The sequence below is a fragment of the Esox lucius genome, chromosome 1, assembly GCF_011004845.1.
Source record: "Esox lucius isolate fEsoLuc1 chromosome 1, fEsoLuc1.pri, whole genome shotgun sequence".
NCBI classification, from domain to species: Eukaryota; Metazoa; Chordata; class Actinopteri; order Esociformes; family Esocidae; genus Esox; species Esox lucius.
Window position 1 is genome coordinate 36533197 of NC_047569.1, and position 14801 is coordinate 36547997.

Genomic DNA, 14801 nt, shown 5'->3' on the forward strand with positions numbered 1-14801 from the left:
TATAAATAGTATCACCCAGTAACCTTCCTGTGCTACATTAAAGACTGTTTTGCAGAATGAACTAGGGAGCAGCTTAGTGAGCTATGAAGCACAGGACTAGGCAAGACTGGGACAGTGGTAAACAGCTATTCAGATTCCTCGTGAGAGCAGGCCTCATAAACAACTCCTTAATTAATACGGAAATAATTACAGTGCCGCTGCAAAACAGCAGCCACGTCAGCAGGCTTCCTCATCAATCCACAGGGAGGGGAGCAGAGACAGGAGAGGAGAGAGAAACAGGTGAGCAAAGAGGAGAGCGGAGAGAGGAATAGTGGAATAGTGGAGGAAGAGGAGGAGGAGGCAGGAGGTGAAGACGGTAGACCAAGAGATCCACCGAAAGTCAGACGGTTGTGGTGGAGAAGGCAAAACCAGGAACAGACCACCACGTCTAAAACAACCCACCTGACAGCTTCCCTGTGACTAGCCTCCTTACAGCTGAGACCCAGTCTGAACCAGGGCTTATTGGAATCACAGAGTCTGACCCAACTAGCAGACGCCCCCGGGCCGACTGTACCAGAATCCCTACAAACGGGCCTTTTCTGTTGTTACCAGCAAGAGCATAAGACTACTGTGTGTGTGCAGAGAGTGTAGAGCGTGTACGAGGAAGACGTGTCTGGTTGCCGTAGGAGAGAGCCGTGCTGGGGAAGAACAGGGAGCGCTGGGTTAGTACGGGGTGGGGGGCGTGTCCGAGCAGGACTGGGGGGCGGGGCTACCTTCTGGGCTCCAGAGAAGGCATGGTAGAAACAGGACACATAGGTCATTATGGCTTTCTCATCCGGACGGGCAGTGTTCACAATGTCTGCAGGGAAACCACAGTTACACACATACAGGCAGACGGGGACCAGGGGGGGTTAAACACGTAGAAGGAACAAAAGTCATATGGTTAAAGACGGACAAAAGTCACTGACACAGACAGACGTGGGAGAGGGGTGGGAGGGGTCTGCATGTATAGGGGGTCATAGCAGCAGTGATGTCACAACCCATCCACCTATGGGGATCAGGTAGTCTTGGGGTGGAAGGGGCGGCAGGTTAAGATATGCATTATGACAATCCAGAAACCTGCCACGTGTACACGCACGCACGCACACACAAATACCCAATGAAAGGCATGGCCTTCGGATTCTTATTTTGTTGACTCTCAATCTAAACCCGCTTTCCACGTCAACTCACTGGCCAAGGGGCATCAGGAAGCCAGAGAGTCACCGTCAGAAATATACCCATTACTTCCAACTTCCACCAGGTGCTCTGATGGCTCACCTGTCTGCAAAATCTCTTTCTGGACAATACCAGCAGGTAACAGCCAGTGAAAAGGCTGGATGGTTCTGCAACTTAGTGTCCACTGGACATAAACATGTTTCTACAATCCGGTGAGATCTCACCTCAGTTAGGTTCCTTGGACCTAGCTCAATGGCTGCAGTTGTTGCATTTCCAATAGCACTTATCTAACCTACCCAGAGTCTAACTATTGGAACGTCAAATGTTTTAGCAAAAAGCGATTGGGTAACGGCAAAAATAAAGAAAATATGAATTTAATTTTAAATGTATTTTAATTACTGCTTTAGGAATATTACAACATGGATAGGCAGGCCTGGCATGTCGCTTTCATTGGGTATACATTCAATCACACCAATGCAGAAACACACACACAATCACAGCAAGGCCCCCCCCCCCCCATGCATACCTTCTGCGTCCATCATCTTGGGGATGTCCAAGTACTTCTCGGCTACCTCAAAGGCATTGTTCAGATTGGTCAAGGGGTCATCCTGAGAAACCAATCACAAGCTTAGGACCAGCCACAGTCAAAGCAAGTGTGTTTGTGTGTAAGGGGTGTGTTTTTTGTGTATTAGGGGTGTGTTTTTTGTGTTTTAGGGGTGTGTTTGTTGTGTTTTAGGGGTGTGTTTGTTGTGTATTAGGGGTGTGTTTGTTGTGTATTAGGGGTGTGTTTGTTGTGTATTAGGGGTGTGTTTGTTGTGTATTAGGGGTGTGTTTGTTGTGTATTAGGGGTGTGTTTGTTGTGTATTAGGGGTGTGTTTGTTGTGTATTAGGGGTGTGTTTGTTGTGTATTAGGGGTGTGTTTGTTGTGTATTAGGGGTGTGTTTGTTGTGTATTAGGGGTGTGTTTGTTGTGTATTAGGGGTGTGTTTGTTGTGTATTAGGGGTGTGTTTGTTGTGTTTTAGGGGTGTGTTTGTTGTGTTTTAGGGGTGTGTTTGTTGTGTATTAGGGGTGTGTGCTAACCCACTCACCTTCCTCAGCTTGTCGTAGTCAATGAGCTCTGGCCTGTGTCTGTGGATCAGTGCGTTGAACGCAAGGCCATCCTTCCAGCTGTCCGTGAGGAAATGAGGGGAGAAAACAGAGAGAGAGAAGCCAAACAATGAGCCTGTGCTCTACTTAAACGATTCACATAGGCTGGTAATAAAAATGCAATCTTAAGGAAGAATTGTTGCTCCGCACCAACATTTCGGCTGACAGACAAAAAAAATGTAGGTCTGGAAAGTCGAGGAAAATCTGTTTTCAACCCAGGTAACGATACAGATGGTTAAAGGACTCATCATGTGACAATGTGTTCCGGGCATAGAAATACATCATATAAACCAACAATGCAAATGTAGTAAACAAGGTGGTCCGTCCAACCCCATTGGCTGGGCCCCTAATCACACCAACCGGCTCGTCACAAGGGTTGAGCCAATGAAAGGTGCTGAAATTGACTTCAACATGGCTGGCTCAATGTCGCCGTAATGCACACGAGGCAGCTTTTCGTCTCTATGGAAACGCTGGGTCGTGTACACAACGCGCCCGCCAGCCCTCCGACTCACCAGCAGAGGGCAGCGTTTATAGAGGAGCTGGTGGAGCTCTCCACTGTGCGGCTGATCCAGTATCTGAGCAGACTACAATCACTGTGGGATTTTCATAGAGGACAGGAATGTCCGGGAGAGACACCAACTCCTCCGGTCGCCTGTTCAGTACTCAGGCATGACGTCAAGTTGCTGTCAAGGTTGTGTGTGTGTGTGTGTGTGTGTGTGTGTGTGTGTGTGTGGCTTGCTCGGGGTGTGTGTAAACAAACCCTAAGATACCTGATGTGGAAGTTCTGCACGTTGACGTTTTTGTAGGGCGCGGTCTTCCTCTGGCACCACAGCAACAGACCTTCCTTGGCAGAAGTCTCTGGAAGGAGGACGGGAGGGAGCGTTAGCATCATCTACCACAGCGGTGTCCAGAGCCCCTACCCTGGGGGAACTCTAAGGGGGACCCAACTCTAGGGGGGGGGCAGTAGGAAAAAGGGCAGCAAAATCTGCACTCACTAGTGTACAGGAGTGGCTGCTGAATAACTTACATGCTTATTGATCATGTTTATGGTATGACCAAAACTGCAACTTAAATTGCAACCCAATTCCCTGACACCTACTGGGCCTCAGGCTGAGACGGTTACTCCAAGGAACACGGACCCAATTCCCTCACACATACTGTGAGTCACAATTAACACATACAAAACAACATGGCTGCAATCCGCATGGCTGAAGTCTCCCGAAGTCCCTGAATAACTTACATGCTTATTGTTCATGTTTATGGTATGACCAAAACTGCAACTTAAATTCCATATTCTGCATGTGAACCAAACGGAATAGAAGAACATGTCTGACGCTGTCTAAAACCAGTTTGCAGTGTGAGGGGGGGGGGTGGGGGGGGGTAATGATTTGTGGTAGAGGCTGATTTAATCAAGGGCCTATGAGAGCTGAGCGTGTAGACCAAACTTGTATTTACTTGGCTAGGCCAGCTTCCTGTCTCAGAGGGACAGAGGGAGGGGTTTCATTGGTGTGGGTGTGTGTGTGTGTGCGCGCACACTTCCCTGTGGAATCCCTTCAGCACAGCTGTGCTAAGAGTAGGTGTGCGCGCGCACGTGCATGCATCTGTTCTGTTACGGTTCTAACAACACAGAGCACAACTGGACCTAGATGTTCTGAAGGACAGTGAGGGCATCCCGCAGGGTTGCTGACCTTCCACAGAGATGTCCTGGATGGCGAAGCGGAGGATGATGGTCCAGATCATTCCCAGGGTCATCTTGGCGTTGCCGTCGACGATCTCTGCGGAGGACAGAGAGGACGAGTCAGCCAATCATTCAGGACACGGTCCTGTCAGTCCTGTGAATGCCTGGCCCCAGACTTATTTATGCTTGTCACGTTAGACACGACGGCTCAGATCCATCAGAAACCAGGGTGGTTCTGGTTGCCTTACGATATTTAAATGATCGGTTATGTATGATGCAATATCTGACACACAGTTCTTGCGGTGGCTTTGAACAGACAGACCAAATATCAGCTGGTCCTACTGTGACCATCCACCTCTGTATGCCTGGCTAACCCCCCACCCCCCGCCATACACCCCCCACACCCACGCCTGTCCATCTCTGCGTTGTGGGCTTCTATGGGTCTGTATACAGAGGAATGTGATTGTGTGGAGGATGTGGTAGCACATAATGCAGCGCGTGCGTGTATGGGGGGGGGGGGGGTGAGTGTGTGTGAGTGAGTGTGTGTGCGCGTCTCCCTGTGTCAGTGTTATCCCCATCAGGTGACCTGTGATGGTGCAGGGTGGATGGCAGCTGGTTTGGGTGGGGGCTGCTGACCACTGCAGAGAGAACGAGGGGTGGAGGGCAGCAGGGCAGCTTATCATGACAGCAGGAGCAGGGGGTCACGGTCGTCCCGTCAGAGCCGGGACACACATCCACTCCAGATTTAGTGGCCTTGTAAAGGGCCTCTCGTCCCCCAGACTCCCTCTCCTGCCAAATGCCTTCGTCTCCGAGTGGGAGTGCGGTGCATTTGGGAGTTGTCTGTCAGCGCGCTGCATAAGTGTGTGTGTCAGAGTTCATAAAGGTGGGTGTGAATGGCCAGAGTACTGGTGTGGTGGTGGCGTGGTTCTAGTGTGGTTCTGGTGTGGTGGGAACGGACCCTCAGCACCGATGGACACCAGCTTCACCCCCTTGCTGGCAATGAAGTCCAGGGCTTTGTTGACGTTGTTGATCTTATGGACCCTCATCTTGCCTCTCTCTGGCTTAGGTAACCGCTCTCCTGTGGAAGGACACGCCGACACAAACAGAATGCAGTTAGCGCAGAGAGTCCAGTGACAAAAACAGCCTTTTCCACTGGCTCAGCAGAACAGACCGGCACGGCTCCATTTAAAGTTGCAGTATCAAGATTCACACGGCTGCCCGTCAGACTGCCTCCTCTACAGGGCCCCGAAAACCCGGTCAACATCCACGCCATCAGAACCCCAGGAGGCACTAGTGCTTTAAACCTCCCCCAAAGAGGCGCACCACCATGGCGCGATCACACGGTAAACAGGCTGACCTGATATGACCTCCAGCAGCAGCATGAGTTTGAGGCCATCCCTGAAGTCCTCCTCGATGTTCTCAATCTGCGTGCCTGCCTTCCTCAGATGGGAGTTGCACCAAGCCGTGAACGTCTGGAGAGGGGGGGGGGGGAGGGGGGAGGAAGTTAAGACAGTGACACCGGAACAAACAGAAACAGGAAGAGGATCTACAGGTCATCAGAGGCAACAATCAGCAGGCAGGAAGTGAACAGAGTCGGTGTAACAGTGAGTTCTAACGGAGGGACCTGCAACCCGCTTAAACTGCCTCAACACTTCTTGTTCCTTATTACCAGTGTCATACCAGACATGTTATGCATAACAAGTACTTACATAACAAGAATCAACCACAGATCTGAATTAACCATCATTAAGATCCCAAGATAAAACACAGACATTTTCTTTCCCCTGCTATTAGTCACATTTCTTTCTAGTGACAGTCGTCAACTGCAAATCATGTTTTGAATCAGCTTTTTTAATTTTTAAATTTTTTTAACGTGCAGCACACACCATTCCTTAGCGGAGGGTTAAAAATGGTCGCTGAGCTTCTTCTTGTCCTTTTTTTAATTAATTTTTTTAAAGGACGACCATACGACCACCGAGACGACCAAGCGGACCGGCATGTGAACGTCAGTCGAATGTCTGCCCCTGATTTCCGCCGTCAGGCGTGTCATGAGAGTAGCATAGCAGTTGTGTCTCTAGACTCCAACATGGCTACTGGAATACAACGTCGCCAGGGTAACACACGCTTCCAGTGAGGGTCGACCAGAGAGGACGAAGCACGATCCGCCCCACAAGCATGTGCCCACCATTTGAACACGCCCGTTTAGGCCGTGCGGCCCTGCCCCCATCCCATGATAACTTCTGTTCATGGCCTCAGAGTCTCACGTCACCTCCTTAAAAGCCTTGTTTACCCAACATTAACCTGCGAGGGCCCTCCCTCCCCCCTAGGCCAGGCCTGGCGCGGCGGTGTTACGATGTGCGTTGCGCTATGAAAACATTATGACAGGGTGCTGCCCTGGCCCTGCCTCTCTCTCCCCATTCTGCCGGGAGACCACACAAAGGGCCCCATTGAGTAGCGTGTATAATGAGTCCCTTTAGCCCCCCCTCCCTGTACGGCCCTGCCAGAGCAGGACAGGGACCCACGGGGGGGGGGGGGGGTGCCCTCCCAACAATGCTGTCACACTGTAGAGCTAGCTGCTAGGCTCTCCAGAGCAGGGAGGCGGCACAGCAACATGTCACATCTCATGACTACTGGTCAAACAGAGGAACACGGACCCAATTTCCTGACACCTACTGGGCCTCAGGCTGAGACGGTTACTCTAAGGAACACGGACCCAATTCCCTCACACATACTGTAAGTCACAATTAACACATACAAAACAACATGGCTGAAATCCGCATGGTTGAAGTCTCCCGAGGTCCCTGACAGAAAGAAGAATTAAAAAGTCTGGAGTTGACATCCCCTATAAAACAGTATTGCTTTGATACCATGCGAAAAAAATTATCTGGCACTCGTAGGCTGTACCTGCACCAAAACTGCAGTATCACAGCTGGTTCTCCAACTTTTTTTGTTTTGTTAATTGGGAGCCAGGAGGTAACTTCAGGCAGGTATCTTCATGCCTGATCAAAACAAATATTCTCATGACTTGCTCGTGTCCCTTTGCAACAGACGGCGTGCAAAGCATTCGGAAAATGTACTCAAAATCGCAGTATCAGATCGTAACAAACGGCGGTAGGGTGGGCTAGCATTCCAGAACATTGGTTTAGTAAACAAAAAGGTCTAAATCAGAAAAACCCAGTTGTTAGTAATGGTAAAAAAAAATATATATATATAAAAATCAGCATCCCTGTACTCACTAGAGTACCTATAGAATGGCGTGAGGTCAGACTAGGAAAGGACTTAGCATTGCATACCAATGACCAATAACAGTTTGTCATGCCTCGGTGGCACTCTGACAATAAATCAACTTCCTGCTAACTGCGTGCCCAACCCTTCATTCACCAGGTTGATGTTGGTTGACAGTGGAACTACGTTTAGTAAAGCATAAAAATACATCTTATTTTGTTGAATGCTGCCTTTTACCACAAATAAGTCCTCCATTTCTAGTTAACATGGACTGGACAGAAGGATCATGACCACTTAGGACAGATCAAGTGGATCATTGGGCTCCACATTCGGTACAAACACATACTCACTCTGAGTGATGTGTTCCAAACAGTACAGTCAGGGCCGGCATTCCAACAAGCTCTTTAACCAGGCTCAGAAGAACTAAAGGGATCACATTAGAAGTCACCTTTGACATTTGGGCCGTGACTGACACTCAGCGGGGGTTAAGGGTCATGTAGACAAACATCACCGGTTTTAAACAAACTACTCTGCTCTCATCAAGCCAGCCAAGTGACAGTCACACTCCCTGAGCAGGAATGCATGAAAAACAACCTAACAAGTGTGCTACACATGGGCACGCCTGTTTTACCCTGACACACACACACACCTTTTGTGACAGTAAAACAGGTAAGGGTGTGTCTGACTAGATAGCTGCACCTAGACAAAATAGTAGCCAGGCAGTGTCATTTGTCATGGCACAAGCGCCAGACATTCCTCACATGACCGCTTTGCCGCGGCGCGGTGTGGTCAGTCCTACGGCACTACTGCACCAGAATCCAGTCGCCACCCACTCCCTCGGGCATGGGAGCCTGTCCTGTGGATATACACGCCAACACGTGCCCTCTCCATCAGGGAACAAGGCAGGCACCGACAAGTATGGCCAGATTAGCGCGGGGAGCATAGCGCGTAATCAGAGGCATGTCTGCTAGCGGCTACGCCCAGGCCGCGAGAGAGAGGACAGGCGGGGGGGGACACTGGTTATTAGTGTCATGGTGACTGCTTCTGTGAGGCGTCCTCAGTGACTCTGTGGTCAGAGACTGCTGCGGTGACCTAAACCGAGCCGTAGATCTGCTGTCGTCTTTCAACAGGATGCCGGTGAGGCGGCGTTCGTCCTGGTGCTTGGGTTCTCTCGCAGTCACGCGTTCGGACAAAAATCAGGATTTTTGAGGGTGCAAGCACTGGAGCGGCTCGGTTTTGGTTCCGATTCTCCTCTCTTAACGCAGCATGGACCCAGAAGGTAGTCTCGGATCCTAGCACGCGGTACTCATTGCGGGGTTAACAGAGCTGACGGGTCCGGGACCGGCATGGATGTTTATTCTGAGGCTACGTTAGCGAGGTTACATTAGTGAGACCCTAGTGATCTGAGGTGCACATTGTCTCTAAGTATGCCCATAACAGCCAGTCTGTTCAAATACACTGGAACAGTCAGCTCTTTGTGCCACCCCACTCGTAACACACTGTTTGACTATTTCCATAGCTGCTGGGCCTTAATAGAATCCTACCGGAGAACGGAAACACACCCGGAGCAGGAGCTTGTTAGGTTTTCTAACAGTAACACCCAGAGGGTGTCTGATAAATGTGAATGGATGCTCTAATCCAGACATATGTTCCTTTCTAGGCCAATCTATTGTAGAACAAACCTAACACACACACACACACACACACACACACACACACACACACACACACACAGGGCAGAGACACAGAGTTGTCTCAAGGTCGGGGAACAAACTACACCCGGGCTTCCATACCGCTGCCCACTTTTTATCAAGCCATCAACTGAACAATGACAAAAAAGCCAACCTAGGTTCCACCTAGATAAGTGTCCAGGCCTAACTGAAGCCTGGCCAAAGGTGAAGGACCACACCCTCTCTGCATGTGTTGACAAGAGGAACTCACCTGAGGATGTCAGTGTGGAATTATGACAGTCAACAGAAGCTGATAAAGGTCAATACTCCTAAGCTCATGTTATAGTACCCCACTAGTGACTGTAAGGTACAGGTCATGTTATAGTACCCCACTAGTGACTGTAAGGTACAGGTCATGTTATAGTACCCCACTAGTGACTGTAAGGTACAGGTCATGTTATAGTACCCCACTAGTGACTATAGGCTACAGGTCATGTTATAGTACCCCACTAGTGACTGTAGGGTACATGTCATGTTATAGTACCCCACTAGTGACTGTAAGGTACATGTCATGTTATAGTACCCCACTAGTGACTGTAGGGTACAGGTCATGTTATAGTACCCCACTAGTGACTGTAAGGTACAGGTCATGTTATAGTACCCCACTAGTGACTGTAAGGTACAGGTCATGTTATAGTACCCCACTAGTGACTATAGGCTACAGGTCATGTTATAGTACCCCACTAGTGACTGTAGGGTACATGTCATGTTATAGTACCCCACTAGTGACTGTAAGGTACATGTCATGTTATAGTACCCCACTAGTGACTGTAGGGTACAGGTCATGTTATAGTACCCCCCTATGTGACTATAGGGTAGAGGTCATGTTATAGTACCCCCCTATGTGACTATAGGGTAGAGGTCATGTTATAGTACCCCCCTATGTGACTATATGCTACAGGTCATGTTATAGTACCCCCCTATGTGACTATAGGGTAGAGGTCATGTTATAGTACCCCCCTATGTGACTATAGGGTAGAGGTCATGTTATAGTACATCACCAGTGACTATAGGCTACAGGTCATGTTATAGTACCCCCCTATGTGACTATAGGCTACAGGTCATGTTATAGTACCCCCCTATGTGACTATAGGGTACAGGTCATGTTATAGTACCCCCCTAGTGACTATAGGCTACAGGTCATGTTATAGTACCCCCCTATGTGACTATAGGCTACAGGTCATGTTATAGTACCCCCCTATGTGACTATAGGGTACAGGTCATGTTATAGTACCCCCCTAGTGACTATAGGGCAGGGGTTATGTTGTTACTTTGCTGTAAGTGTCACATAGGTGGAGGCGCAAACAGAAAACCCCAGAATTCAGATTAGTTTAATATAGCCTACATTGAAATTCTACCATTTGTTGAAAACGTTGGACTATAGGGACATCCAGACAAGTGACAAATTAAAGGAGAAACCAACATAGTGCGTCAGTAAGGTGTTGGGCTGTGAGCTGCCAGAACAGCTTCAAATGAGCCTCGGCATTGATTGCAAGAGTCTCTGGAACTCAAGAGGATGGATGGAACATCATTCTTCCAAAAGACATTCCCTCATGTGATGATTTGAGGACGGTGATGGAGAGCCCTAGCTAACATTGATATTTCTTCCTCTCACCACCTTGATCCAAAAATCAATGTCAACTGGGCCTGCGCTGCATTTTTTTATACGTAGCGTCTGCATTTATGTTCCCCCAGGCATATATTCAGGTTTGTCCTTTAATTTGTCACCAGTCTGTGTGTACATCCATGCAGCAGACAGTCTGGAAAGCTTTAGACTCAGTCCACCACTCCAGTTTTATCATTGGAGCCAATTTGAATACATCCAGGCCAATTACGTAGTTTGGTTTGTGGAGACCCGCTCATTGCCAGAAGGGCCCATCACTGGCTGATATTTGGAGACGATACAGTTCTGGAGAAGCTACCTTACCGCACTTGTAAATGTGGAAATCCAGCAATTATCAAATTAACCGTCAGGCTTGGCTGGCTCTTGTTGTTCCACAGGTCTCCTCCGAAACAATGAAGACTAAATAACTCCACTAAAACATGGAAAGCTTGAGTTTCTGGTCTTGATGTGTCAGTTCAGTTCTCTAGTGAGGGACGTTTTAATTGAGACCTGCACCCATTTTGATTGATGTGTTCAGTGTCCTTTCTGCATGATTGTGTAGACTGTTTTAAATATTTTACACACACACACGATATAGATATAGATATATAGATATATATATATATAGAACAAATTAAGAGACCACTGCACCTTTTTCTTTCCTTTCCAAGAGCTGTGTATATAAACAAATGGTAACAGACTACAATCATAATCTTTAACCAGTCATATCACTTCAAATATGGAACAAGTGAACATTTTCACACTTAAGGAGAGCTGATTGTGGGGGAAGGAGAGCTGATTGTGGGGGAAGGAGAGCTGATTGTGGCAGTGTAGCATAGCAAAAGGGCAGACACTCCAACGACTCAATGGTTCAGGAAATGAAACAGACATTCAATATTTCCATATAAATTGACAGCAGCGTTGCTCATCAAGCTGCCAAATTTTGAAAAGGCATGCAAATAAGAGGATGAATGGAAAAATACATGGAAAGAACTGATTGAGAAAAACAAATGAAGGTTACAGAATACTACATCACCGTACAATCCTCGAAAAAGTAAAAGCAATCGCTAATCTTAAGTGATCAAAACCCAAAGTGATTTGAGTGTATTCAATTGTCAGAAGCATGTTGCCAATGTGTATGAGTAGAATAAAATGAACACTTGTTTTAATTCTTGAAGTGAAGCCCGGTGGAGAAGGGAGTTATGCAGAGATCATTTAAACCCGACCAGAGGAAGCGTTGTCTGAAGAGACTCAAAGAACCAGTTTTAAAAGGCGCAGTGTTGTTAGCACAGGCCTATCTACTGAAGTCTGCGACACTGGGGGGGAGGAAAAAAAAACACTCCACAGAGTAAATACTGGTGGCATGTTTTGGACTTTACGCCGTATGAGCTTCCAGTGGACGGAGACAGTGTTTATTTGTTGATTTATTTATACGGCTTCCTGTCTTTGTGAGAAAGCTGGGTTGGGTTTAGGCGACCCAGGGTTCCACTGCGCCATTAACCCTTTCGGTGATCTGCCCAGGGAGGGATCCTGTTACCACGAGCGGAGATCTGGGGAACGAGCCAGGCTGGGAAGAGAGTCGAACACAGAGCCTCACAAGAGTCAAGGGTCACGTCAGCATTTCAACAACCGGGACAGTGACAACACACCAGTGTGGAAATGTGGACTGTTGTCAACAGTGACACTGGCATCTCTGTCTGTTGTGTAATGTCAACAGCGGCAAACAATGTTACACGTTGTGTAAACAATAGAGTCAAACACCTGCAGCTCCTACAGCTACTTCAGGACAGAATCGTCGACTCGTGTCGCCTCATTTCGGCAAGGCCAAGCAGCATCTCAACTGGCGCAAAGGAGATTAAAAGAGAGGCCAATGAGAGGTGAACGAGCCCATTTGCCTCCATCCATTCAGAAGTGTCAGCCAGGGGGGCTCCGCAGGGTACAGTATGTAGGCCACAAGCAGATCAGCCCCCCCCCCCCGGAGAGGACTAAGTGATCCGCCAACATGGCGGTCCAATCTGGGCTTCCCCCCCCCCCCTCCCTCGGTCGGAGGATAACTCTAATGAGAGGCTGGGGGTCTGGCCGTGACCTGAGAGACTCCCCCACATGTGCAGCGCTCCTTTAATCAGCGCTCCAGACCAGTGGAGAGGGAGAGGTTAAAAGCAGGGCGAGGACAGCTATTGAAGGAATGACAGTCATCTCAGTCAACATGCCAGGAATGCCAGGAATGCCAGGAATGCCAGGAATGCCAGCCATCTCAGCCATCTCAGCCATCTCAGCCATCTCAGCCACGTCAGCCATCTCAGCCACGTCAGCCATCTCAGCCACGTCAGCCATCTCAGCCACGTCCATTGAGGGCTAATGTACAGCCCCGTAGATCAGTGGGAGATGTGGCTGTCTGGGGCATGACGTGTCTCCTGAAGGGATGCGAGAGAGCGAGAGGCGGGCAGGCTTGAGTAGGAACAGAGGGATCCGACTACTGTTAACGACGCTCCGGAGTACAAACGTTCCGTGAAATGACAAATAAAAGACTGAAGCTGATTAATGACCGAATGAACTGTAGGCTTGCCAGTCGTCACACGTCCTCGGACCGCGGTCAGCAGTTCCAGTGTTTGAGATCAAACAAACTCATTTGCTCCTCGCACCAGTCGTTCAAAAACACCTCCAATTGGTTAATCAGCAGCCCGCTAATCAGCGTCCAGGTTTTAACGAGTCCAGGCGACAGGAAATGGGGGCAGCGATGTCCATTCCTTAGTCTACATCTTCTAGGACGGAAGTCGTATTGAGATGAATCATGAGGCGTGATTGCGATCACAGTGAAGACACCACACAGTGAACAATGTAGAAACCAGGAAACGCGACCACAGGAAATGAAGTCAACGTACGGGTGAAACGCAACGTTGGCGCTTCAAATATGTTGTAAATAGCTGAGCTCAAGATAAGATACGGACAGTCATATTTGCTCATGGGTTAACAACGCAGCACAACCTTTATTACAACACACAAATTACACAAGGATTTGATGGTTCGGTTCATGCCTACTAGGTCCTGTCATTCCTCAAGTGCAATGGCTCAGATGTTAAGTTTACAGTCATTTCATGCATTACTGGGCCCCAACACGCCTCCGCTAAGGAAACTCTCTCATAGCCGCCGAAAATACCAAATGTAAACCAACCCAGCACGCCAGGAGAGGAGATAAGAATGTACAGGGTAAATGACACAGTCCAGGCCTCATCAACCAGTCTGCTGGAGTGGTGAAGTACCGTGCCTTTCCCACTAAAACCTCCTTATGCCTACTCAAAGTCATTCAAGCTGGGGGGTGGGGGGGCATGATGGGAGGACTGAAAACAACACCCTGCCCCTGAGCAGACGAGAGCTGTGAAGGATCGTGCCTTATCCAGATTCCTAAAAGGGCATTGTGGGGTTTCAACATAAGATAACGATCCCTTTCGCTCACCTCGCAAATCCAAGCCAACGCCAGAAAACACCCATCGAAACCCACATGATGGAGGCATGAAGACAGGCCTCCGCCGGCCACGTCCATTTTAAAGTCCATCCCTGACACATCTCTGATGAACCACGAACGACGGCAAGGTGCCAAAAGTTCATTATAAAACTGCACGTCAATTTGAACAGACTATAGACAAGGACAGAAATGGCACGGAACGAGGAACCACCTTTAGGGAGTTCTCTGGCCTTGAAAGACCTTTGCAGACGTTACATATTCCAGACCTCAGTCACCCTGGAGAAAAGGCATTTTTGTTCCAGAAGCCATTTCAACACTTTCTGACCTTTGATAACAAAGCAGCTGTTCTGGCCAATCACAAAAAAGAAAGCTGATGTCATCAAATGCCACTGTGGGTAAATCACAAACCGGCTGCCTGGAAGAACAACCAAGGGACTGGCAGGTGCGGTATCACGTTAACCCTTTGTATTGGCCTCACTTAAACAGTTACGTCATTCCAGAGACATGTCTCGGTTCCGGCGATTCACCCTACAGAATGGATGCTTCCGAGGTGGCTCAGACCAGGGCAGGTTTCCAACTCATCCCCGGTATGAGTAAGCTATAATAGCAGAACATCAATGAAGCTGGGAACCAAGACGATGACACACACGTTCCAAGTAACACGTCCAGATATGCAGGCGCGCACATAAATGGGCTGAATCGTGACAGACGGACAAGTCACAACTCACCGTTTCGTCCGTTAATCAAACTGACGGGTTTATT

At 48.6% G+C, this 14801-nt stretch overlaps 1 protein-coding gene across 5 annotated transcripts in view; it reads right to left on the reverse strand.

Moving 5' to 3' along the window:
- The window catches only part of actn4 (actinin, alpha 4), a 36929-nt gene that overhangs the window by 9810 nt on the left and 12318 nt on the right, over nucleotides 1-14801 (reverse strand). For 3 of the 5 annotated variants that reach the window (XM_020048527.3, XM_020048528.3, XM_013135340.4), the window contains exons 2-7: nucleotides 5376-5490; nucleotides 4977-5096; nucleotides 4029-4115; nucleotides 3111-3198; nucleotides 2283-2361; nucleotides 1721-1802 (exon numbers count right to left, since the gene is read on the reverse strand). In XM_020048527.3, coding sequence (XP_019904086.2) covers nucleotides 1721-1802; nucleotides 2283-2361; nucleotides 3111-3198; nucleotides 4029-4115; nucleotides 4977-5096; nucleotides 5376-5490 — 571 coding nt within the window. Of the gene's footprint in view, nucleotides 1-752; nucleotides 839-1720; nucleotides 1803-2282; nucleotides 2362-3110; nucleotides 3199-4028; nucleotides 4116-4976; nucleotides 5097-5375; nucleotides 5491-14801 lie in introns of all 5 variants that reach the window. The other 2 variants (XM_020048524.3, XM_013135338.4) reach the window with 1 other exon arrangement.